This window comes from Pseudopipra pipra, chromosome 17 (assembly GCF_036250125.1).
Source record: "Pseudopipra pipra isolate bDixPip1 chromosome 17, bDixPip1.hap1, whole genome shotgun sequence".
NCBI classification, from domain to species: domain Eukaryota; kingdom Metazoa; phylum Chordata; class Aves; order Passeriformes; family Pipridae; genus Pseudopipra; species Pseudopipra pipra.
Window position 1 is genome coordinate 2,477,515 of NC_087565.1, and position 21,876 is coordinate 2,499,390.

Consider the following 21,876-nt stretch of genomic DNA (forward strand, 5'->3'; position numbering starts at 1 on the left):
CGGCAGCGGCTGCACCGCCCCGCCCGCCGCCCCGCCCCGGCCCCGACAGACAAGGACCGAGCCAGGTTGCATCGAAGCAGTTTATTAGTGAGGGAGGACGCGCGGAGGCAGCGGGGTGTGCCGGGGTGTGCGTGGCTATGATAGGAACGGGGGCTCACGCCCCTCTACATCAGCCGGCGGAGTTCCTCGAAGTTGAGCATGTTGTTGGCTACATCGGACCAGGCTGCGTGGGTGGCACCGTCCATCTCGGGGGCCAGCCTGTTGCTGCTGTCCAGGGCGTGGTTTGTGCCCCCGATGACTTCATGGCACTCAGGGCACTTACTCTTTTCCATTGCCCCCCCACACTCCCCAATCACATAGATATGTCCATTTTTGCACTTGAACCAGTGGCCACGGGGACAGCCAACAGCTTTGACAATCTCCACCCGCTCAGCTTCAGAAATCCCCAGGCCTGACACAGGCAAGGCACTGCTGATGTTCTTCATGTGAGCCTTCACTGCAGCCTCATCCTCCTCTGTGAATTTCTTTGTCCCTTCCAGGATCTCACGTACACTGGCGATCTTTGCCGCCAGCACTGGGGAGATCGTCCTACTCGGAAGGTTGCACCTTGCCAAGAGGTTCAGCAAATAAGTCAGTCTCTGGATCTCAGACTGCAGGTCAGAGAGCTCCTGTTCAGTAAAACTGATGCGTTGCTTAACCAGCCACGAGTGGACTTCATGGAGGCGCATTCTCAGCCCTTGCTTCTCACTTTCAGCAATTTTGCTTATAGAGGCTGTTAGGTCTGCTATACGTTCGTAGAAGTTAAGCTGGTTCTCAATTAATCCAATTCTCTTTGTGGACAAATCAGAAGCTTCCAGCATACCTTTCAGCATAAGGTACTTCTCCAATAGATTACTCTTCAGAACAGCATTCCCTGCCAGTGCAGCCTTCAGTCTTTGTCTGCTAGACTCAATTTCCTGTACTGAGCCATGAATTTTCTGTTTCACCCGTTCTATCTCATCCACCCGCCTTTTCACCCTGGTGCCGTATCTCAGATTCTTTCTGATGGCTTTTTGACACAAAGGGCATACCTTCAGCTTGACCACATCATCGTCTTCATCCATATAATGGTCAAGGCCTTGGGACTCAAAGATATGGCCGCAGTCTTCGAGCTGTACAAATCGAGCATCTGGGTCGTCCTCAAAGCCAAAAAAGATCTGAGTGAGTTCCTCGTGGTCACAAACAAGGCACTTCTTTGGGCAGGGCTCTCCACAGAATCCAGCACAGGGATGACCACAGCGCAGCAGCTTAGGACATGGCACATTGCAGCGAGGCCTATTGCACGGCTCAAAGCAAAGTTTGGTACACTGGTAGTGCTGGCACTGCCACTCACACGGCTCAGCACAAGGAACACAGTTTTCACCACATTTCTTGTTACACTTACTGTGAACACAGTAGTTCTCACATTTCAGCTGACAGGGAGGGCATTCTGTAGTACAGGGCTCCTGACACTGGTGAGAGCAGATCAAGATGCGCTTGCATCTCTTGTTACATGCCCTATGAAATCTTCCTCCAAAGCAATCGTAACAGGAACCTGAACATGCATGACCACATGCCAGTGTGACAGAACACTTAGTAGAACATTTCACAGCCATCCCAGGTTGCCTCTCTTCCCTCTTAGCGATCCAGCATTGAACTGGCTGCTTGTGGCCACATTTCAGTGTGGCTGTGACCCGCTCAGGACACTGGTTTGTGCATTCCTGCCCACAGAAATTGTTGCATTTGTGTCCGCAGTTCAACCTTTTCTGGCAATTTTCTTGGCATATAAATTCACTCTCTGGAGTAGAGCAGGGCACCATCTGCCTGTGGCCACACTTAGAAATAGTTTTCTCTACCTTCACGAGACATCGTCCACAGGGCATAAAACACAGCTGTGGGCAGCGGTGCCCATCTGCACAAAGCACCTTTTGACAAGGCTTCAGACACCGGAACTCTTTGTGCTCCATGTCATAGGGGTGACATGCCCTTGTGCAAACATGTCCACAATTCAATCTAAACTCACAGGGACGATTACAGCCTCCTTCTGGGACCTGGCTGAAGTCTGCAGCTGTAGATACCAGTGTCTTGGTTTCAGGGTGGTTTTGACAGCAAAGCATCAGTGAGTGGCCAATGTGATCTTTCTCCCGAAGGGTGTGAATGATCTTGCTCCAGAGAGGAACCTTGCCAAGCATTCTCATGTTTCCAATACAATACAGCCCTTTTTTAGCTCTGGATAATGCTACACATACCCGATTAGGAATCTGCAAGAACCCAATTCTCTCCTCTTTGTTGCTCCGCACCAGTGACAGCAAAATAATATCATTCTCCTCCCCCTGGTATTTATCTACTACATGAACCTTTACACCTTTAAAGATCTTTGCTGGCATGAGCTTACGCAGACAGAAAAGCTGTCCAGTGTAAGTAGTGAGAATGGTGATCTGAGAAGGTTGATAATCCTGGTTCAAGAAGTATTTGCACAGTTCTACTACAAACTGGGCCTCATGTGGGTTCTGGTGGCTTTTCCCTTCCTGGATCTCTTGCTCAGGAAAATCATGTTCCACAAAGAAGAGGTTAGAGGAGACGCCCTGAAACAAGAGAAAGGATGTCAAAGAGAATTGTAGCTTCTGTCCCCCTAGGCTGTTTCCAGATGGAACCACAAGATTCTCCAGAATAGCTTCTTATAGGAGAAATGGGGTAAAATTTGTGGTCTCCTAAGTTGTTGTGTGTTTTAGGTGGCATTTTTGTTGTTTGTTGGGTTTTTGTTTGGTTGGATTTTGGAGCGGGGTTTATTTGGCTTTTTAATATGTTTGACTAAATCATTTATTGTGCAGGTTAGACAATAAGTTATTAGTTTATAATTGTAAGGTGAATACATCCTCTTTTCACATGTTGTTTATTGGTAAAATGGCCAGAGAACCCAAGGAAGAAGGGTTCCAATAATCAAGTCACCTATTTTACATTGCAGTTTCACATCTTGTGCATATGTAGCTTTCAATCTCCTACAATTCTTTTGTTTACTCTTTTTCTTTTAAAGTCATCAGTACTGGATCCATTTCCAGTGTCCACCATCACTAATCCCAGAAGAACTAGAAATTCCTTACCTGATTCTATAACACACATTTCCTTGATTTGGATATAAATTTCAATAAGTGAATTTGAGCTAAGAATTTGAAATCCTTGGGCACTGTACTTTACAGAAACTCCTTTAGCCTGTAACAGGGGACAAAAGAATTGCTTGGATTTCTGAAAACTCACTTTTATGTTCTCATATTTCAGGACAGAGGGATGGTTCTCCAGCTCCTGGTATATATGAGGACTGATAAGTTGGGCAATTTCAGGACGCATGCGGTGCTGAAACACAAAGAGCTTTATCAGTCTTGAGGAAGGAGCACCATATTTCACTGGCAATATTCTGTTGTTCCACTGTACAGACTGTGGCTGAATACAACACAAGGATCACTTTGCAGTAACAGGCAAGAAGGGAGCACTTCCCAGTCCCTGCTCTCCCCTACCCCATTGCTGACACCACCATCACCTTCAGGAGCAGTAATAGCAGAACATCTTCAAGGCAATCACTTGGTAAGGTTGTTGTACAAGAGTGCTGCTTTCAGGGCAAATCAAAGAACACTTATTATAGCTGACAAAAGCCAGCACTTCGCCCTAACCACTACTAGGTAGTTTTAATACAGGACTGCTGGTGGTAGAATTAACTTCTCAGGCACCAACATAGATGATTATAGAAATTTGGCTATAAATATCAGGAAGCAGCCTGAAAAGAATTGTCCTGTCACTCTCCAAAGTTCTGGAAGTTTCAGATGCCACAATAAGCCATTTTCTCTGCACTAAAACATATGGAAACTACAATGCTGTGGACAACATGAATAATTGGAAATATACTGGAACACTGGTTGTGGCAGTTTGACAGCTCCTACCATTCTTCTCAGAAGTTAAATAGTACATTCTTTTCTTTTAGGCTTCTCTGAGAATAGAAATATAAACTTAAGTGTATTGCAAGCTTAAAACAACATAAATGCAAATGCAATGGAGTTTTTTTACAGCTCTTCCTTACTTGGTATTTCAGACAGACAAAGGGGAAATCCACTTTGATCAGCCGTTCAAAGAGAGAGATTTCCAGATTGAAGTTCTTGGCCAGGTCATATACATTTGCACTAGGCTGCAACTGAAAGAGAAGGGATAGGAGGTCCATCTTTAAGCACTTTTCCTATGTGTTAGTACAATTTTTTCACTTATCTCATTTTCTGTCATTGGTCCCCCACTAGGGGGGGAATCCAGAAACTGGATTCTTGCAGAAGTGCTAAATATCAAAGTTAGATACAGTCACAATTGAAGCACATATAAAATTGTATCAGATTCTAGTTCATTTGCACAGCAGTTAGAGGCATTAGTCATGAAAGTTACCTGCTGGTGATCTCCAATGAGGATGAGGTGCTGGCAAGCTTTACTCAGAGTAGTAATGGTGTGAGCCTCAAGCACCTCTGCTGCCTCTTCTACAATGACAATTCGTGGCTCTACTTTTTGCAAGATCTGTCGGTATTTGGCAGCACCTAAGCAAAGACAAACAGTAGTAGAATATAATTATATGCAAGAGTTTTCAGGGAGAGGAATAGGCTGCATCCCAGAAAAGACTGGATTCTTCCCAAAATTCCTCATTTTCAGGACTCAGCTTTTTAAATTCTAAAACAGCACCACACCAGGGATGGCTTTGATACGAAGTGAAGGCAAGTGGGAATCAGTCCTATGCCTGCCTTGACCCTTTTTCAGTGCTTTCTTCAGACATAAGATACACTCAATACATTGATCTACACACATAAATAAACCTTAAATTGTCTCTCCAAAGGGACATGCTACAATGACCTTAACACTATCATCACCAGAGGGTGCTGTGGGGATAGCAGTGCAGATATTAGCTGTGCCTTACTCAGGGACAAGTGGTGCATTTCTATTAGAATAATGCTGCTTGAGATGAGGGGGGTGCAAGAGTGCACAGAAACTGCTCATGCCACTAACTGACAACTCTCACAACAGCCACATTTGCAAAGGCCTAACGCATCTGACCCAGGCAGTGAAGCAGCACATGATACTAATCTTTTGGCAACATTACTGGAAGCAGTGCAATACTGGTTTGCTTCCCAACTGCTGTGCACCTGTAGTTGTCATCCCCACAATTTTGGCGTCCTTGAGAATGCAGAGATCTTCCTGAAGCTTCAGTTCTTTCAGCCTTTCTGCTGCCGCCTGATATCGCAGTTCATAGTGCAGCATCCTCTGTCGAATGTAACGCTGGTAAGTCTGCAGCCACAGCCTGAGAAGAAAGAGCCATTATCACACAGAGCAAGGAAAACAGGATGGAGATCCAGAACTTCTGAGTGGATTCAGTTCAAAACTTCCCCCATGTCTTTTGGGCAACAGGTTATTACTATCTGTACTTAGTCCTGAACACGCACACACACGCAGAGGGGATGACATCACTGCCCATGCAGTACAGGGAAAGTAAGAACAAGCATGTTCAGACAAGGAGCTGAACAGATATGGACAGAAACATTGTGGCTTGACAGAGAGTTTGCAAACTGGAATGATCCTAGGAAACACTTGCCTGACAGACCCTGCAAAATAGCTTTGTCACCTGTAAAGCCTCCAGCGGGAGTTCAGGTCAAGTTGCCACAGATCCTGAATAGCCTTGGCCTCTGACTCTGACATTGCATTCTGCTTACGTAGCTCAGCCTTCATCTTCTGTTTAATTTTCCTCCTCTGGCCAGCAGTTATCTGCAGAAAAAAATAAGCAGTTACAGCACAAAGATTCTTCTGTATTAGCCTCCCCATGTTATTCTTTACACAGTCAAGCAGAGCCAGACCATGCTAACGCAGGCAGTTACCTCCCACTGCATGGTCTCCTGTAGTGGTTGAGGTGTTCCTTCTTCCTGGTCCTCCAGCTTCATAGCCAACATCACACTGGCTAGTCTGTGAACAGCTCTGTGATCTTCCTCCTCCTTCCTCCTCCGAGGCTTTGCTGCCTTCTCATCCTCAATCATTCTCTCAGCTTCAATCAGATCAGCCATCTCCGGGATCTTCAAAAGCTCCTCCTCTTCTGCTTCACCTTCCCACTCCTCCTCTCTCTCCTGCTGACCATCTGTGAGAATCACCAGTCACATGCAGTAAGCCACAGCCACTCTAGCAGAATCACAGTGCAGCAGTCACTATGTGAAAATCAGGGTTAATCTTCTTTCCACTCCCTTACAGTAACAAATTGCTCTGTGCCTGTTAAGTAGCAGTGACTTTTCTGGCACACATGCATTGCTTAGGCAAACACACCTGTAGAGAGGATGGGGGTGGGGTGGGTGTCTTTTTGGTGTTTAGTTTGTTTGGGTTTTTACCTGGATTTTCAGCCCATATATTCTCTTCAGCATTCTGGGTAAAGACAGATACACCAAGGCCCAGCCACTCCAGAATCACTGAGTGCTGTGAACCACTGTAGTAAAACTCCTTGTCATCCTAATATAAGGAAAGTCAAGTCAGCCAGGCCTATTGCACTTCAGAGTCTTAGGATGATGCCAAAGCAGCATCTTGCAGCAGGCAACTAGGACAAGTAGCTCTGAGAGACCCTTCAAAGGCCAAGCAGCCCCAGATCTCCAGAAAAAGCACCCCTTCTCCCCTTCAGTTTAAGAAACTTTCACATGGACACTTGTATTTGTATGCTGATAAAGATCACTTAGAATCTCTGCCGTTTAAAGGAGAAAAATTCAAAGCTCCTGCTTGCCCTGCCTGGTCTAGACTACTGTCATTTGGCACAGCTTGCTATTCACTCCCTCACTTTCCTAGTGAGCCAAGTGAAGCTAAAAGGATGAGTGCTTGGGGAACCTCAGACTCATTAGCAGAAAGGACAGTAAGCATACACTAGGACTGCTTGACTCAGAAGAAAGGGACCTCTCTTACCAGACCCTTCATCAGACTGTCCCAGTGCTGGGGCTCAATGTAGCGCACCAGGAAGCGCTCATGCAGAACTCCGTAGGTTGTGCATTCCAGCTGCTTTGCTTGTTCTTGGAGTTCCTCCTCAGCCACTGCCATCTCATCGGTTATCTGAGCAGAAGAAAGAGAAGGGAGGCAGCGTCAAGTTCAGAAACAGCAGGACAAGGAACTGACAGAAGAATTGAGAGACCGACTTCAGCATAACGCGGGTGAAAGCCCAGGTGTGCAGGAGGTTTAGTTATCTCCTCCAGTGCAACCCAGTCCATCATCCCCAGTGAGCCCTGCACATACATTCGCGTGGGCTCTGTGGAGGTGCCCTGGCAAGTCGTATCTGAAGTCACAGCCCTTCCTCAGCTCCTTCAAGGTGAATCGCTGCAGGACCTCACTGCTACTCCTGCCCCCAACACGCACTATCCTGCTTGTTTGGAATGAGTATATTCCTGTGAATGAAAGAGAAATATTAGTACTTAAAAGGGCAAGCTCTGTTTCCTGCAGCAGGACAAGAGACAGAGAAAACACCCCTTGACTGCAAATGCTACAGTGGATTGGTCCAAGTGGTTTTTTACTTTGTATCAATGAGGTCATGAAAAAACTCAATGATCACAAAAAAATAACCAAAGCAAACGGGCAGGTTATCCTCCCATAAGATGCACAGACTAAGAGCTGTAGTATAATTTACAATTATAGGTTCTAATAGCAGGTTGCCCAGAGAAGCTGTGGATGCCCCATCTCTGGAGGTGTTCAAGGCCAGGCTGGTTGGAACTTGGAGCAACCTGATCTAATGGACCTGCCCATGGCAGGAGGATTGGAACCAGATGATCTTTAAGGTCCTTCCAACCCAAACCACTCTATGATTCTACCTGACCTTCCACCCTATTTGCAGGTACTCTTACCTTCTAGGAACTGATCCAGTGCGTGGTTAGTGTAGCAGACTATAAGGATGGGACACTTCTGGAAGGTTCTTTGCCACACAGACTGATTAGTCAAAAGAGCCTGAACAATCTTCAAACCCACGTAAGTCTTCCCTGCAAAACAAGTTCAGAATCAGAAGAGGGTAATCTACTCCTTGAAACAGAGAAATCATCAAAAATAGATACAAGACTCCCTTCTAGGCTGCCAATCTGGTCTGTACCAAGAGGAATGACCCCAGGAGTAACTAGCTTACAAAATGTAAAGAAAGCAGCATGACACTGACTTTCTGGTCTGTAGCTGAGCAAGGCTGTAGCTGCAAGAATGTTGTCTTTTGGATAATACACCAGATCTGGACACAGGGTTTTCTCTGCCACTGCATCCCCCAGCCCGCTCTGAAAACAGCTTCATACATGACATTTGGCTGCACATGAAACATCCACACGCTAGTGGAATGCAAGCACTAGTGCTTGTCGAATTCAGGTACCATTTAAAAGAATTAGTTAATCTCGTAATACTTTATTCACACATGGGTTCATGGCTGAACACTCCCAGTGCTCTAACATGCTGTGAAGACAAATAGAGGGCTGCACAGCAAGAGGTACCATGTTCTCAAAGGAGATTGAAAATGTTTTTCACCCCAGTACACAGGCAGAACCAACAGTGCAATTGGGGTCCACTTACACCCAGATGGGCAATGAGTAAAATCAGATAAAGTATTTGAGGATATTACCTGTCTCCACAGCTCACACTAACTGGGCCACTCAAATATTGATTAGGCACAGAACTAAAGCTTTGGAGACAGTACAGATGGCTTTCTCTGAAGTTAATCTCCCTAAATGGAGGAATCAAGGAGAATGCCTTAAATTACAGAGACTTTAAGCAAATATTTCTCACCAGTCCCAGGAGGTCCTTGAATAATAGCCAGCTCCTTGGTGAGTGCAAGATTCAATGCCTGCATCTGAGACTCATCTAATCTCAAGGCTTCCATTGAAAGCCACTGCTTGGGATCTAGAATGTGGACACTTTTCAAACTAGGAGGGCCCATCTCTTCATCTGATGTCTCCACCAAGGGTGCCAAGTTGTAGACAGTATCCGCTGTCAGGTATGCTGGTTTCTCCACCTGTGCATCACATTCCACAATGTACTTCTGGAATGGGACATCTTCTTCCTGCATTTCCTGCAACCCTTCTAACACATGCCGATAGGCCTCAAAGTAGGCAGTTGTCTCTACCATGAGGAAGGAGTCTGAGGGCTGAATCTCTGCCAGCAGTGCCTGGCTCTGTGCATCAAAACAGAGCTCCACAATCCCATTGGCAAGTTCTTCAGCATCACGGTTAGAAACAGTAGCAAAAAGGAATGTTTCAAAGTGATCTTTGGACATGCAGACCAGGGATCCATATAGCAATCGTTTAGAATTCTGCCACTGTACAAACTTCAATGGTTTTATGTCAAACTGGACCTTGTACACAATACCAGTCGAGGCACAACGTGGGGCGATAATGTGTGTGTCAAAATAGATCCTGATATCATCAAATTTCTTCTGTCTCAAACCTCTGTCCTCAAAGCTCTGCAAAAGCTCCAGGATACCTTCCCTTAAAGGCCTTACAAAGTCTTCTCTCAAAAGCCGAAAATGGGTGTCAAGATAAATGCTGGTGCTCTCGTATCTTCCAGAAACAATATTGGGACGTAGAAAGGGTTTCTCTTTACCGTGTACCTCATTATGCGTTGGATAAATGGCTATGGTACGATAGTTTTCTTCTTGACCATCAATCTGAGGCTGCATAAAGGTACAGTTATCAGCCCTCAGTGTGCCTTCACGTTTCTTCTCCTGCAGATGCTGCATGAGCATCTGGACTTTATTGAGGTTCTTCTCTGTCTCTTCTGTGATGTCCACACCAGAAGCTCTCAGGGCATTTATGGATGCTGGCAAGACTGTCAAGAGAATGGAGACTTTCTGCACGGAGCTGGCTGGGAAAATACTGATCAGGTCCTGAAGAAGTGAAATGATGTTGCTAATATGCACAGGGTACTCTTGCCGTACAGCAGGAACTACTTCTGTTACCATGTCAGACACATACTGTGGCAGACAGACCCTGAGAAAGTCGGACTCCTTCACCACTCCAAGAAGCTGTTGGATACTCTGTCTATCCATTCGGGAGCTGCATGCTTTCCGAAGTACCTGGCAAATGAGCTGAAGGAAACTGGGTTTCATAGCTGTTTGGGAAAGAAGTTCCTTCAAACCCGAATGGGAAGCAAGTGTGATGACAACTTCTGAGGGGTCTTTCTCAAGGAGACTTTCCAGGAACTTATAGCCAATTCTTCTGGCTTGCCGAGGCTGCCCACTGAGGTGGGCACCACGTGGGGTAGCATTCTGGGAGAGATGAGGATTCTCACGAGGTTGCATCCTCCTTCTGCTACCTTCATTTTCCCATGCATTCCTCAGCCCTCTAGCTCCTTCCCGAGCTTGTCCTCCTTGATACCTCTTTCCCCTGCCTTCATTTTCTTGCTCATTCCAAGGTCCCCTGGCCCTCTCATGTGCTTGTCCGTCTTGATACCTCCTTCCCCTGCCATGATTTTCTTGCTCATTCCAGGGTCCTCTGGTCTTCTCATGTGCTTGTCCAAGTTGATATCTCTTTCTCCTTTCCTCATTCTCCTGTTTAGTCCTGAATCCTGTGGCTTCACTGTTGGCCTGTTCACTTTGGATTCTTATTTTGATTGGATCCTTGTTTGATTGAGGAACCCTTGAAGTCCAACCACCAAATCTCTCCTCTCTTTGCCCACATAGAGGATTATAATTACTGTCTTGGGAGCTTTCCCCTAACTGAGCTGCCTGGCCTGCTACATTATTTGTTCTGTATCTGCCTCTTCTTATAAAGCCAGTGTTCCCATCAAATACACGTCCTTAAAAAAAGAAAAAAAAAAGACACTGCTTAATTATCAATCAACCACATTAACCTGCCTCCCAACACAGATGCACGAGCATATTGACCTGAGAGTCAGCATACTTTGAACATTTAACATAAAGTTAAAAAGCTACTATTATATTTGCACACAGACTTTCAAATTGTTGCCTCCTTTGTACCCCTTTTTATGACTGCTAAAGACAACGCCATGCATAGAGTTCACTTGAGCTATGAAGACACTAAGAAAACTGTTTTCAGAGAACTGAAAGCAGAATTAAGAAAGGCCAAAGATGAAGATTCCTGCACAGAACAGCATTTCCTCAGGAGTTAGTCATCACTGAAATAATGACAGAGGCAGCTGACTTGAACTGACGGTATATAGTACATTTAAAACATGGAGCTTCCAGACAAAGTCCAGCTTCTGGGAGCAGTGGGAAGCACAGCCCACAGATCCTTCGCCAGGCTCCCCAAAGAATGCTCAGGGAAGCACCGAACGGGAACAGAAACAATTAGCAAGAAGTTGCTACAACACATCGCCACATCACTTCCCCAAACGGGCTCCAGGGGCGAACAAGGAAATGCTGAAATTTAGCATTTAGAAAACTTAGAAATTTAGAAGATTTCGCCGAACGCAGGAGGGGAGCAGCGGATCCCCCTGTACCAGCACCACCCCTCCTGCCCTGAGCGACCCTCACCTGTCGCCCCACCTCGGGGCCGCCGAGATGAAGGCTCCTGCTCAGAACCCTCCATCGCCCGGCCCGGGGACCGCTCGGGGCTCCGCTCCAGCTCTCTGGCCCCAAGGCAGTGGGGCCGGGGCGCTCCTGCCCCCCGCACACGGGCAGTGCTGCGCTGCGCTCCCCGATCAGCCCAGCGGAGCTTCCCTTCTCAGTTCCCCGCAAAGTTTCACTTTCCAGTTCCCCGCAAGTCCCGCCCCGCTCCCGGCCTCGCCGGGCAGAGCCCCCCCCCGTACCGCTCGTCACCGGCCCCCGACACGGCGCCCCTCCCGCGGGAAGGGGAGGGAAAGGGGAAAGGAGAAGGGAAAGGCAGCCCGCCCCCCACCACCCACGGCCGCGCCCAGCGCCGCCGCTTTCGTTTTTCTTTCCCGGCTCTGCCCTCCTACTCTCTTCCCGGCTCTGCCCTCCCGCCCCCAAGCCCGGCCCCAAGCCCGGCCCCAAGCCCGGCCCCAAGCCCGGCCCAAGCCCGGCCCGGCCCCGCGCACGCGTGTCCCGCGGCGCTCCGGGGCACGGCCATGGCCACGCTGGAGAGCCTGGGCCTGGTGGGCACCATCGCCGAGGGGGACGCGGTGCCCGAGGAGCCCGAGTCTGACGACTCCGCGGATGAGGAGGTGAGGCTGGGCGGGCTCGGGGCGCGGGCGGGCGCGGCCCGGCCGGCTCGTGGCTCACGGGTGTTCCCGCAGGAGCTGTGCCGGGTGCCGGGCCCCAGGCGGCGGGGCCACAGGAGCGGGGACTTCAGCGCCGCGTTCGTGTTCGGGGAGGCGGAGGCCGGCGGGGAGGACGCCTGGGCGGCGGCGCTGCGGCAGCTCCGCGGCAAGGTGAGCGCTTGGGGATGGAGCTTGGTGCAGTGCCGGGGCACCGGCAGTGCCAGGGGCCACAGCGCCCGGTGCTCTCCCGGGCTCCTCTCACAGCTCCTCTCTGTGATTTTCTGCCTAGAGAGCAGCTACGACGCTGGATGAGAAGATTGAGAAAGTGAGACAGAAAAGGAAGCTCCAGGTCAGGGTCTTTCTCGTTACTGAAAAGACTGGTATGTGTTTGGCCATTCCTTCCCTCCAAGAGCATCCTGAGGCACAGGGCTCCAGGTGCAGCTCATCACCTTGGCTGCGTTTGCAGCCACACATGATGTGTTGCTGAACTGATAAGGATGCAGAATTATTAATGGTTAAAGTTAGGCAAAACTATGGATCTGTGAATGGGCTTGTAATAGCAAGTCACCATCCCTGGAAGTGTTTAAGAAAAGACTAGACATGGCATTGAATGCCATGGTCTAGTTGCCATGTTGGTGTTCAGTCATAGGTTGGACTCAATGGATGTCAGAGGTCATTTCCAGCCTAAATTATTCCCTGATTCTGTAACAAGGAATACAAGCTCACAAAGGATTGAAGTTCCTTTTTTACCCTTTATTTTGAAAGCTTTTCTATTTTTAAATCTTTTTTTAGGAAAGGGAAGCTAAACAAACAAAAGCGAGAGATGAAGATGCGGAGGCTGAGGATAATCAAACCACAAAGAGGGAATGTGAGGACTTCAGTAGGGATGACGAAGATGTGGAGTCTGAGTATTCACTGGATGATGAAAGTATCTTCACAAAAGCAGGTATTAGCAGTACACAGAGCGATGGTCAGGAGCAAGAGTCTGACAGACTGTGGGCTCACTGGAGAAAACTCTGTAGTGAAGCCTTGCTGGGAGTGGGCAAGAACCTTTTATATTTTGTTGTCTTCCTTCTGCAACATTCCTTCTGATTTTAATCAAGCCTAATTTGAATGGTAGCCATAGTACTTTAATTGAACTCATCCCTTAGGAAGGATAATTTACTTGGCATTTTTACTCCACTGCATGCCTCTACTTGTTTCTGAGGCTTCTCCCTCGATAGCTCAGAGCAAAAAGTATGAGGTGAAGATAGTCACAATATCTTGTTATGTGTTTAGGTGTGCTTGTTAGTATCTGTCACATTTCTCTTCCTCTGCAGATAAGGTCAAAGTGAAGGAACGGAGGAAATCAAAAAAGGGACAAGTGGTAAGTGTTGGACAGTAGTAAAATTCCTCCAGTGTTTCTTGTGGAGGAATTTGCTTTGGTTAACAAACTGTAGCTAAAAAAAACAGCCCAGAGCCCTTTGATAACATGTTATGTTGCTGCCTGTGTTGTTTCAGTTTTGTTGTTGTTCATGTTTCTAGGAAGCAGAGAGCTTTTTTGAAGATGCATCTCAATATGATGATAACTTGTCATTCCAGGACATGAATCTTTCACGACCTTTGCTAAAGGTATTTACCTAATTTATTTGTTATATACATGACTCTGAAGAAAGTTGTACAGCCTTTCCTCCACCAATTAGAACTTTCAAATTCCTCTTCTCCTTGCAACCACTTTGAAAAGGAAATTATGTGGGAGCTAGTGTGATAGTCTTTTAGGAGCCGTTGTTACAAATTAATGGAAACTGTTATTTGATTTGCAATGTGTCAACACTACCTTGAGCTAGACTTATCACAGAATGGTTGAGGTTGGAAGGGGCCTCTGAGGTCATCTTGTCCAAGCCCCTGCTCAAGCAGGGCCACCCAGAGCTGCTGCCCAGGAACGTGTCCAGATGGCTTTGAATTTCTCCAAGGATGGAGACTCCACAACCTCTCTGGGCACCCTGTGCCAGGGCTCGGTCACCCTCATGGGGAAAAGTAATTCTTGGTGTTCAGAGGGAACCTCCTTTGTTGAGTTTGTGCCCATTGCCTCTGGTCCTGTCCCTGGGCACCACTGAAAAGAGCCTTCATCTTCTTTCCACCCTCCTGTCAGGTATTTATATACATTGACAAGTCTTCTCTTCTTCAGGCCGAACAGTCCCAGCTCTGTCAGCCTTTCCCTGTGTGTGAGGTGCTCCCAGGCCCTTCATAATCTTTGTGGCCCTTTGCTGGTCTCTCTCTCCAGCATGTCTGTGTCTCTTATACTCAGGAGCCCAGGGTTGGACGCAGTCATCCAGGTGTGGCCATACAAGAGACAGAGTTTAATTGCTGTATCTCCTTTGTAGGCAATCACAGCTCTCGGTTTCAAGCAACCAACTCCAATTCAGAAGGCTTGTATCCCAGTGGGTCTTCTGGGAAAGGATATTTGTGCCTGTGCTGCCACTGGGACAGGTAGGGGCTTGAGCAGGGCACCAGAACCGTGGAGAATCAGCTATTCACAATAATTGCTAATTCTTTTTAATTTTTTTCTTTAGGTAAAACAGCTGCCTTCATCTTGCCTGTCCTTGAGCGCCTGATTTACAAACCTCGTCAGGCTCCAATAACACGTGTTTTGGTTCTTGTGCCAACACGAGAACTGGGTATTCAGGTGCACTCTGTCACAAAACAGCTGGCACAGTTCAGCAGTGTCACAACTTGCCTTGCAGTAGGTGAGTATTAAGTTGTTTATGTGAACTGTACAGCTCACTGTAAACCACTATAGGGAACTGGGAATTCCATGTTGTGAAACTGGAGGCTGTACAGTTATTATGCTTCTAATAGACATGTTGTGGTTTAACATCTCATTTTCCAATATTGTGCTGTACTTGTTTGTTGGTGTCTGAGAAAGAAGATGTGGGGTCACTTCTATGTGTGAATGTGGTTTAATCTGAGTTGTTTCCCATTCCTCAGGCTGTTTGCATCCCTGTACTCTGCTGCAGCTGCTCGGGGGGTCAGCAGTCTGTGTTCTCTCTCTTTCAGGTGGCCTGGATGTGAAGACTCAGGAAGCAGCTCTGCGCTCTGGGCCAGACATTCTTATTGCCACTCCTGGGCGACTGATTGATCATCTCCACAACTGCCCTTCTTTCCACCTCAGCAGTGTTGAGGTGCTGATTTTGGATGAAGCGGACAGGTAGGGTCAGCAGGACAGCAGGGAAAAACATGGTAGTTTTCTCCTTCCCTTTTCCCAGGCTGTAGGGCTGTCTTTGTTGCCCTGCCTTAAGTAATGTTTCTTACCTACGACCAGTGAAGCTGCCTTAACCTTGCTGGTTTTTTCCTATGTAGGATGCTGGATGAGTACTTTGAGGAACAGATGAAGGAAATAATCAGGTTGTGCTCACACCACCGCCAGACAATGCTTTTCTCTGCCACAATGACAGAGGAGGTAAGACAAGCTGCAGAGAAGCGTACTGAGGCAGGAATTTGAATGGGAGTTTGCCTGGTCTTTTACCAGAAATCATGCGGACTTTTTTGTCCTTAACCTGTTTTTGTAGGTGAAAGATTTGGCTTCTGTTTCCCTGAAAAATCCCGTCCGAATTTTTGTGAACAGCAACACGGATGTTGCGCCTTTCCTGCGGCAGGAATTCATCCGGATCAGACCCAACCGCGAGGGGGACCGTGAGGCCATTGTAACAGGTTAGTGATGGGCAAAGACAGGCTGGAATCTCTGAGTGACTACGAAGCAGGATTCTGAGGGGACTTTCTTTTAGCTCTCCTGACACGAACATTCCGAGATCACGTGATGCTGTTCACCCAGACCAAGAAGCAGGCTCACCGTATGCACATCCTGCTGGGACTGATGGGGCTGCGGGTCGGGGAGCTGCACGGGAACCTCTCTCAGGCACAGCGGCTGGAATCACTCAGGTATTAGCAGGCTTAGTTGGCAATCCTAGGCTAAAAAGAAGATCAAAGTTGGAAGTTTTGGGGCAGAAGCAGATTGCTACTTGCATTGCTAATGCATTTGCTTTCTCTGCTCAGGCGCTTTAAGGATGAGCAGATTGATATCCTGGTAGCTACAGATGTGGCTGCACGTGGACTTGATATTGAAGGTGTTAAAACAGTGAGTATTTGCAGTGCTGAGGTTTTTAATGATGCCTTTAGCGTTGTTTCCCTGCTAACACCGTTTCTCTTACAGGTTATCAATTTTACCATGCCCAACACCACCAAACACTATGTCCATCGTGTGGGTCGGACAGCCCGAGCAGGCAAGGCTGGGCGTTCAGTCTCACTTGTGGGTGAGGAGGAGCGCAAGATGCTGAAGGATATTGTCAAGACTGCTAAAACAGCAGTGAAGGCCAGAATTCTCCCCCAAGGTACACACCTCACTGAGGTAAAAAGCAGGAGAGCAGTGCCCAGGGAATATCATAGTACAGGGGGACACTGAAAGAGGTGCTGAAAAACAAGAGGGACTTGACATGAGCTGCCTCTGATGTTCACACGGTATTGCTTTCAGATGTCATATTAAAATTTCGAGAGAAGATTGAGAATCTAGAGAAAGATATCTATGCAGTTCTGTGCTTGGAGCGTGAGGAACGTGAGATGCAGCAGTCAGAGGCCCAGGTAAGCTTTTTTTTTAGGAAATTTTTTTTTAGGATCTAGTGTAGATATAGTCCATAATCAGGTTACCCTAAATGTACTTAACCTGCTTACTGTAGAAGGGAAAGAGACAAGTATTTTTTATCCACCGTGAGCTCACCTCTTTCCTAAATTATCTCAGATCAATAAGGCAAAGAAGCAGCTGGAGACAGGAAAAAAAGAGACTGGAGGTGAGAGTTTGGAGCGGAGCTGGTTCCAGACCCGTGAAGAGAGGAAGAAGGAGAAATGTGAGTCATGACACTGCTGCCATGTTAAATTCTGTAGCTGCAACTGGCCTCTGCTCTCTGCTTTAGGAGGTTCTTTATTCTGTTTCTCTTTCTCTTTCCAGTGGCTAAAGCCCTGCAGGAATTTGACCTAGCATTGCGGGGGAAAAAGAAAAGGAAGAAATTTATGCAGGACACACAGAAGAAAGCCCAAATGACTGTGAGTACATTTATGGACAAGTGGGACCCTGAGTGGACTGTCAGAGTTTTCCCTTAGCAAAACCTCACATCACTGCAAACTTGCATTTTAACATCTTTCAGCCAGAGGAAAGGTCACAGTTTGAAATCTTGAAATCTCAAATGTATGCTGAGCGTCTGGCCAAGAGGAATCGCCGAGCAAAGAGAGCCAGAGCCTTGCCAGAAGAGGAACCAGCAGCAGTACCAGCAGGTAGAGACTTGTTTTACAGCTGACTTACCTTATGTCACTTACTTTGCTAGAAATAGGTAAATTAAACTAGTTTGTGTAGAGGGAGGCATTGCTCTTTGAAGGAATGGCCACCAGTGCTGGCCAGGGTGCCTGTTTGCAGAGAGCAGTTATCGCTCTTCCTGATGGTTAGGCTACTTGTTGTGGTCAAGAGGACTGCGATGATGCTGTGGCCTTCCATTTACAACCATTGTTCTGAATATTGTCTCTGTTAGGCCCTAAGAAGAAGAAAAAAGTGTCTGTGTTTGATGAAGAGCTGACCAACACGAGCAGGAAGGCTCTGAAGCAGTACCGTGCCGGGTAAGGTCTTAGTATTACCTTAGTCCAGACTTTAGTAGATGAGATTTTTGCATCTCTGGACTTCCTCAGGGGTACCTTGACTGATACTGGGAGAAAAGGTGGGCAGGGTTCTTTTGAGAAGTGCTATGCTTGATATAGTTCTTGCTGTCTTACCTCTCCTCCTTCCCCTCTCTCTCAAAAGCCCTTCGTTTGAGGATCGAAAACGTCTGGGTATTGCCCAGCGCAGGAAAGGAGGAAACTTCAAATCCAAGTCCAGGTATAGCTCCCTTTACTTTCTTACTCAAGTTTGGTTGGTTTTTTTTCCCTGCTTTCTTTTTTCTTCTTCTTGTGATTGCTTGAAGGCCCTTGCTAAAAGGTCTGTTGGTTCTACAGTACCTTACCTTCCTACTGCAGGTCTGGGGGCAATCAAGGACACTGCCTTTAATAGCACATTCCTAGGCTTCTACTTGGGAAAATACTTTACCTGGAAAATATTCAGTGTTGCTCCTCATCTGTCACTGAGAGTTGGGCTGGAGTGGAATGTCATTTCAATTATCTTCTCTTTCAGGTACAAGAGGAAGTAAGAACTGTTGGCAGTTACCAGACAGATAATTTCAGACATGCTCTGTACAGAGCCTGGATTTCTTTGTACTGCAAGGAGACAACTTCAGTAAAGTTGAACGTTTTCTTCAAGGTCTGGAATAGCTTTGGGATATTTGCCAATACTTGGTTGAAGACCCTGTGTTAAAACATCTGTAGCAGCCCATGCAATAAAGAATTATATTTTTTAGGAGGTTTACTCTGTTTTATAGCACAGCTGGAACACCTGAGAGCTGGGATCTGTTACATCTTTCTATCAGACTTTTAGTTCACGTAAGTCAAGTTGTCTTTAGGGCAAAAACTGAACAGTGCTTTGTTCATATACTTCTGTGATCTCAATTAATTAATAGAGCTGAAAAGGATTTCTGTTGTTGAGAGCCTATTCTTGTAATAGGAAAAAAAAAGTTTTTCAGACTGTTACAAAGATGGCTTTGGAGGTGACAGTCACAGGAATTACAACAAATCTCCAAGAGGCTGCTATCTGAAGGAATTATTATGTCCAAGATGGGCAGAGTGGGCAGCTTCCTCCTAACTCCCCATGAAAGCAGCTGTAAGCTGAGGCAAAATGGAAGACTATACCCAGAATGGGGGCTGGTGTATTTTATTGTATATAATGATAGGTTTGCTCATCCTGATTTTTGGTGTTTTCTTTTACTAGAAGGAATGCAGATCCTCCTATAAAGACCAAACAGGTTTACTGCAGTGTTGATGCCAAACATCATAAATCACTATTCTTAACCCAGGTTCGTTGTGAATAAAGCAGGGACCATTCTGATCAGTAGGCCATACTTAATTTCATTTAAATGTTAAATCTTTCTAGGAATTTTTACCATCTCCACTGTCCCAACCTTTTTTTTTTCCATCAGCCTCGGTAAATTTCATTGTTATGATTTAATTCCTATAAGGAACACAGACCAACTGTTTGTTTCTGAGCTGTCTATACAAATTGAGCTTTTTGCCTCAAACCTGCTCTTCTGGGATGACCATAGTGCACCAATAAAAAATAACAGCTACACTCCTGAAATAAACAGACCAGTACAACAGCGACTCACAAGTATTGGGTTTTCCAACTTTATTAAAAAGGGCAACGTTGACAAGCAGTAAATATAAAATATACATTACAAAGGTTTGAGAGGTGGTACTGCTCGATGTATCCCCTTACTTAGGTCTTCTCACAGTTCAAAGGTACATCATTGACTAATCTCACGGTCTTGGTGGACGCATGCCGGGTGGAGGGGGTCCTGGGAATAAAGGAAAGAGTTGAAGAGGAAAGAAGCAGCAAGGCTAAACCAAAAAGACATTTTCCCTGTGCCCAGTGTAGCCTTAGGACCCCTTTTTTTTGGCACCAAAGCCCTTACTGTCAACTAGCAGAGCTAGGGAGACATTGGAATGCATCACCCTTCAAACATCTTACAGCTTCTTATAGTTTCTAGCCAGATAACCTGCACTCACCTCTCATTCCTGGGGGTGGTGGTCTCATTCCTGGTGGGGGCATTCCCATAGGAGCACCTCGGCCAGGTGGCATTCCCATTGGTGGGCCCATGGGTGGTCTCATGCCCGGAGGAGGTCCCATCATTCCTGAAGCCCGAGAAAAACCAAAGCATGTAAATCCAGCTGAATATTCAAGGCACTAGCTGGACATCAGGATATCCTCCATAATACCAGTTCTTCATCAGACTGGGATAACTACCTCTTTATCACCAATTCTGCCCCAGAACATGAGCTCCTTGCTACCCCACTGTACAGAGTGACTCCTACCTGGAGGAGGGGCTCCTCTGCTCATGGGTGGGGGAGGACCCCCACGCCCTGGGGTGTACTGAGTTGGGGCTCCTGCAATGCTGGCAGTGGCTGCTGCAGCAGCAGCTGCGACTGTTCCACGGCCCTGGGGTGTCATCACCTGCAGACAAAATAAACAGGCTCACAGAAAAACAGCAAAACATCTGCTTTGTATTAATAACTAAAGTATAAGCAACACTGAAGTTCCCCTTCAGAAAAATCACGCCGGCCTCCTCTAACGTATTAAATGATGCTACAAACTTATAATACAATTCAAAGGATACCACTTGAGTTATGTGCAAAAAGCTGCATTTTTAAACCCTCTTCTTCATCATATAAGAGAGTTCCTACGGCAATCTAGCACCAAAAAGCCTCGCTAGGCTCAAACTTCATGGTAACGGATTTCTTACATCACACTGGTACCAAAAAATAAAAGCCATATGGGTCACAGCATCTCACCTGCTGGGATGGTCCTCCCACTCCTCTGACAGGGCCAGCTAATCCTGCTGGAGCCTGTGGCATGGGAGCACCAGCTGGTACTCCCCTCCCTGCTGCTCTCCCAACTCCAGGTCCTCCGGCAGCACCAGCAAGAGGAACCCGTGCAATTCCAGTCTGAAAAGAGAGCCCCCCAAAAGAAAGACTTATCAAAATTAAAGTCCTCAGGTCCTAGGGATGCCCACAGCCCTCCTCTGTCCAATTAAACATCCAAGCCCACAAAGGAACAAGAGCTTCCTGCAATGAAATTTGTCAGACCTAGTCACAAAAGCATCCGGAAGGCTAGAACAGCACAATAGTAGCATTCCCCTGCAAGGAAGCAAATATATCGGATATCCCTTCCCTTTCTGCTTAGTTCTGTGCTCATTCTTACATCTTTTGGAGGTGGTCCTTCAACTGTCATGGATACCAGGTTTTCCCCTCGCAGCAACACAAGACCAAGGACTCGTTTCTCTTCCCGCTCTGGCTGTTTTGAATTTTTAGGTCTGGTGAGAAGAAAACATTGCAAAACAGAAGAAGAAAAAAAAAATGAATGAACGATGCTCCTTGAATTTACAAGGATATATATGACTAGGCTGCTTCTCCAGAGAGGAGAGCCCACCACAAAAATCACGTTTTTATATGCCTCAAACTAAGTATATAGAGAAGCCTAAACCGTTACAACTGCCATCACAGAGGGGTATATTTTGGTTATCTGGAAAGAACTGAAGCACTGTGCGATGATAGTTTGGGGATTTGCCCAGTAAGACTAAACGCATGAGTGCTCCAGCAGACGATGCCCCGGCTCTCGCCCCGGGGCCCCTCCGCAGGACCGGGGGCCCCGCCCGCCGGCCCCGCCGCTCACTTGATCTTGCGGAACTCGTCGCAGTCGCAGAGGATGAGGTTCATGTGCTTGTCGAAGGCCTTGAACGTGCCGATGAAGACGCGCCCGTCCTGCAGGATGCACCGCATGCGGTAGTCGATGTGCTGCAGCATCTTGCTGCTCTTGCCCACCGTCTGCAAAGAGACCGCCGGGTTAACCCGCGGGCCGAGCGGGGCTCGCCCCATCCCCATCGCCATCCCCGCGGGGGCTCACCATGGCTGCGGCTCTCGGTGCTCCCTCCCGCCGCCGCCGACACCGCTCCCGCCGCGCCCCCTCGCCCCGCACACACGGCGGAAGCTCCGACGCGCGGACACCGCGACTTCCGCCCGCCC

At 47.2% G+C, this 21,876-nt stretch overlaps 3 protein-coding genes across 5 annotated transcripts; 1 reads left to right on the plus strand and 2 right to left on the minus strand.

The window, feature by feature from the left end:
- Positions 1–66: 66 nt before the first annotated feature.
- ZNFX1 (zinc finger NFX1-type containing 1) lies at positions 67–11,716 on the minus strand. Its single transcript, XM_064673708.1, has 13 exons — positions 11,510–11,716; positions 8,806–10,812; positions 7,893–8,024; positions 7,291–7,439; positions 6,967–7,110; positions 6,408–6,525; positions 5,910–6,163; positions 5,660–5,799; positions 5,184–5,338; positions 4,438–4,583; positions 4,088–4,198; positions 3,274–3,369; positions 67–2,603 (listed from the first exon to the last, which is right to left on the minus strand). The coding sequence occupies exons 1-13, from the start codon at positions 11,562–11,564 to the stop codon at positions 165–167; spliced, it is 5,946 nt and encodes a 1,981-aa protein (XP_064529778.1). The 5' UTR covers positions 11,565–11,716; the 3' UTR covers positions 67–164.
- A 264-nt stretch (positions 11,717–11,980) lies between these two features.
- DDX27 (DEAD-box helicase 27) lies at positions 11,981–18,604 on the plus strand. 3 transcript variants are annotated; one of them, XM_064673710.1, is made up of 21 exons: positions 11,981–12,159; positions 12,232–12,366; positions 12,485–12,544; positions 12,988–13,141; positions 13,515–13,561; positions 13,720–13,806; positions 14,559–14,664; positions 14,748–14,921; positions 15,232–15,382; positions 15,535–15,634; positions 15,744–15,885; positions 15,960–16,113; positions 16,228–16,562; positions 16,703–16,809; positions 16,967–17,072; positions 17,174–17,268; positions 17,370–17,496; positions 17,748–17,832; positions 18,014–18,088; positions 18,380–18,417; positions 18,504–18,604. In XM_064673710.1, the coding sequence occupies exons 1-20, from the start codon at positions 12,064–12,066 to the stop codon at positions 18,393–18,395; spliced, it is 2,352 nt and encodes a 783-aa protein (XP_064529780.1). In that variant the 5' UTR covers positions 11,981–12,063; the 3' UTR covers positions 18,396–18,417; positions 18,504–18,604. The 3 variants fall into 3 exon arrangements, with proteins under 3 accessions (XP_064529780.1, XP_064529779.1, XP_064529782.1); XM_064673712.1 differs by having other exon boundaries at positions 11,986–12,159; positions 16,228–16,309; positions 16,385–16,562; positions 18,380–18,604; XM_064673709.1 differs by having other exon boundaries at positions 11,982–12,159; positions 18,380–18,604.
- Positions 18,605–19,456: 852 nt separating this feature from the next.
- Positions 19,457–21,876, minus strand: SNRPB (small nuclear ribonucleoprotein polypeptides B and B1). Its single transcript, XM_064673728.1, has 7 exons — positions 21,758–21,876; positions 21,527–21,678; positions 21,056–21,167; positions 20,647–20,799; positions 20,170–20,308; positions 19,864–19,989; positions 19,457–19,652 (listed from the first exon to the last, which is right to left on the minus strand). Exons 1-7 carry the CDS (start codon positions 21,758–21,760, stop codon positions 19,615–19,617), a joined length of 723 nt encoding a protein of 240 aa, XP_064529798.1. The 5' UTR covers positions 21,761–21,876; the 3' UTR covers positions 19,457–19,614.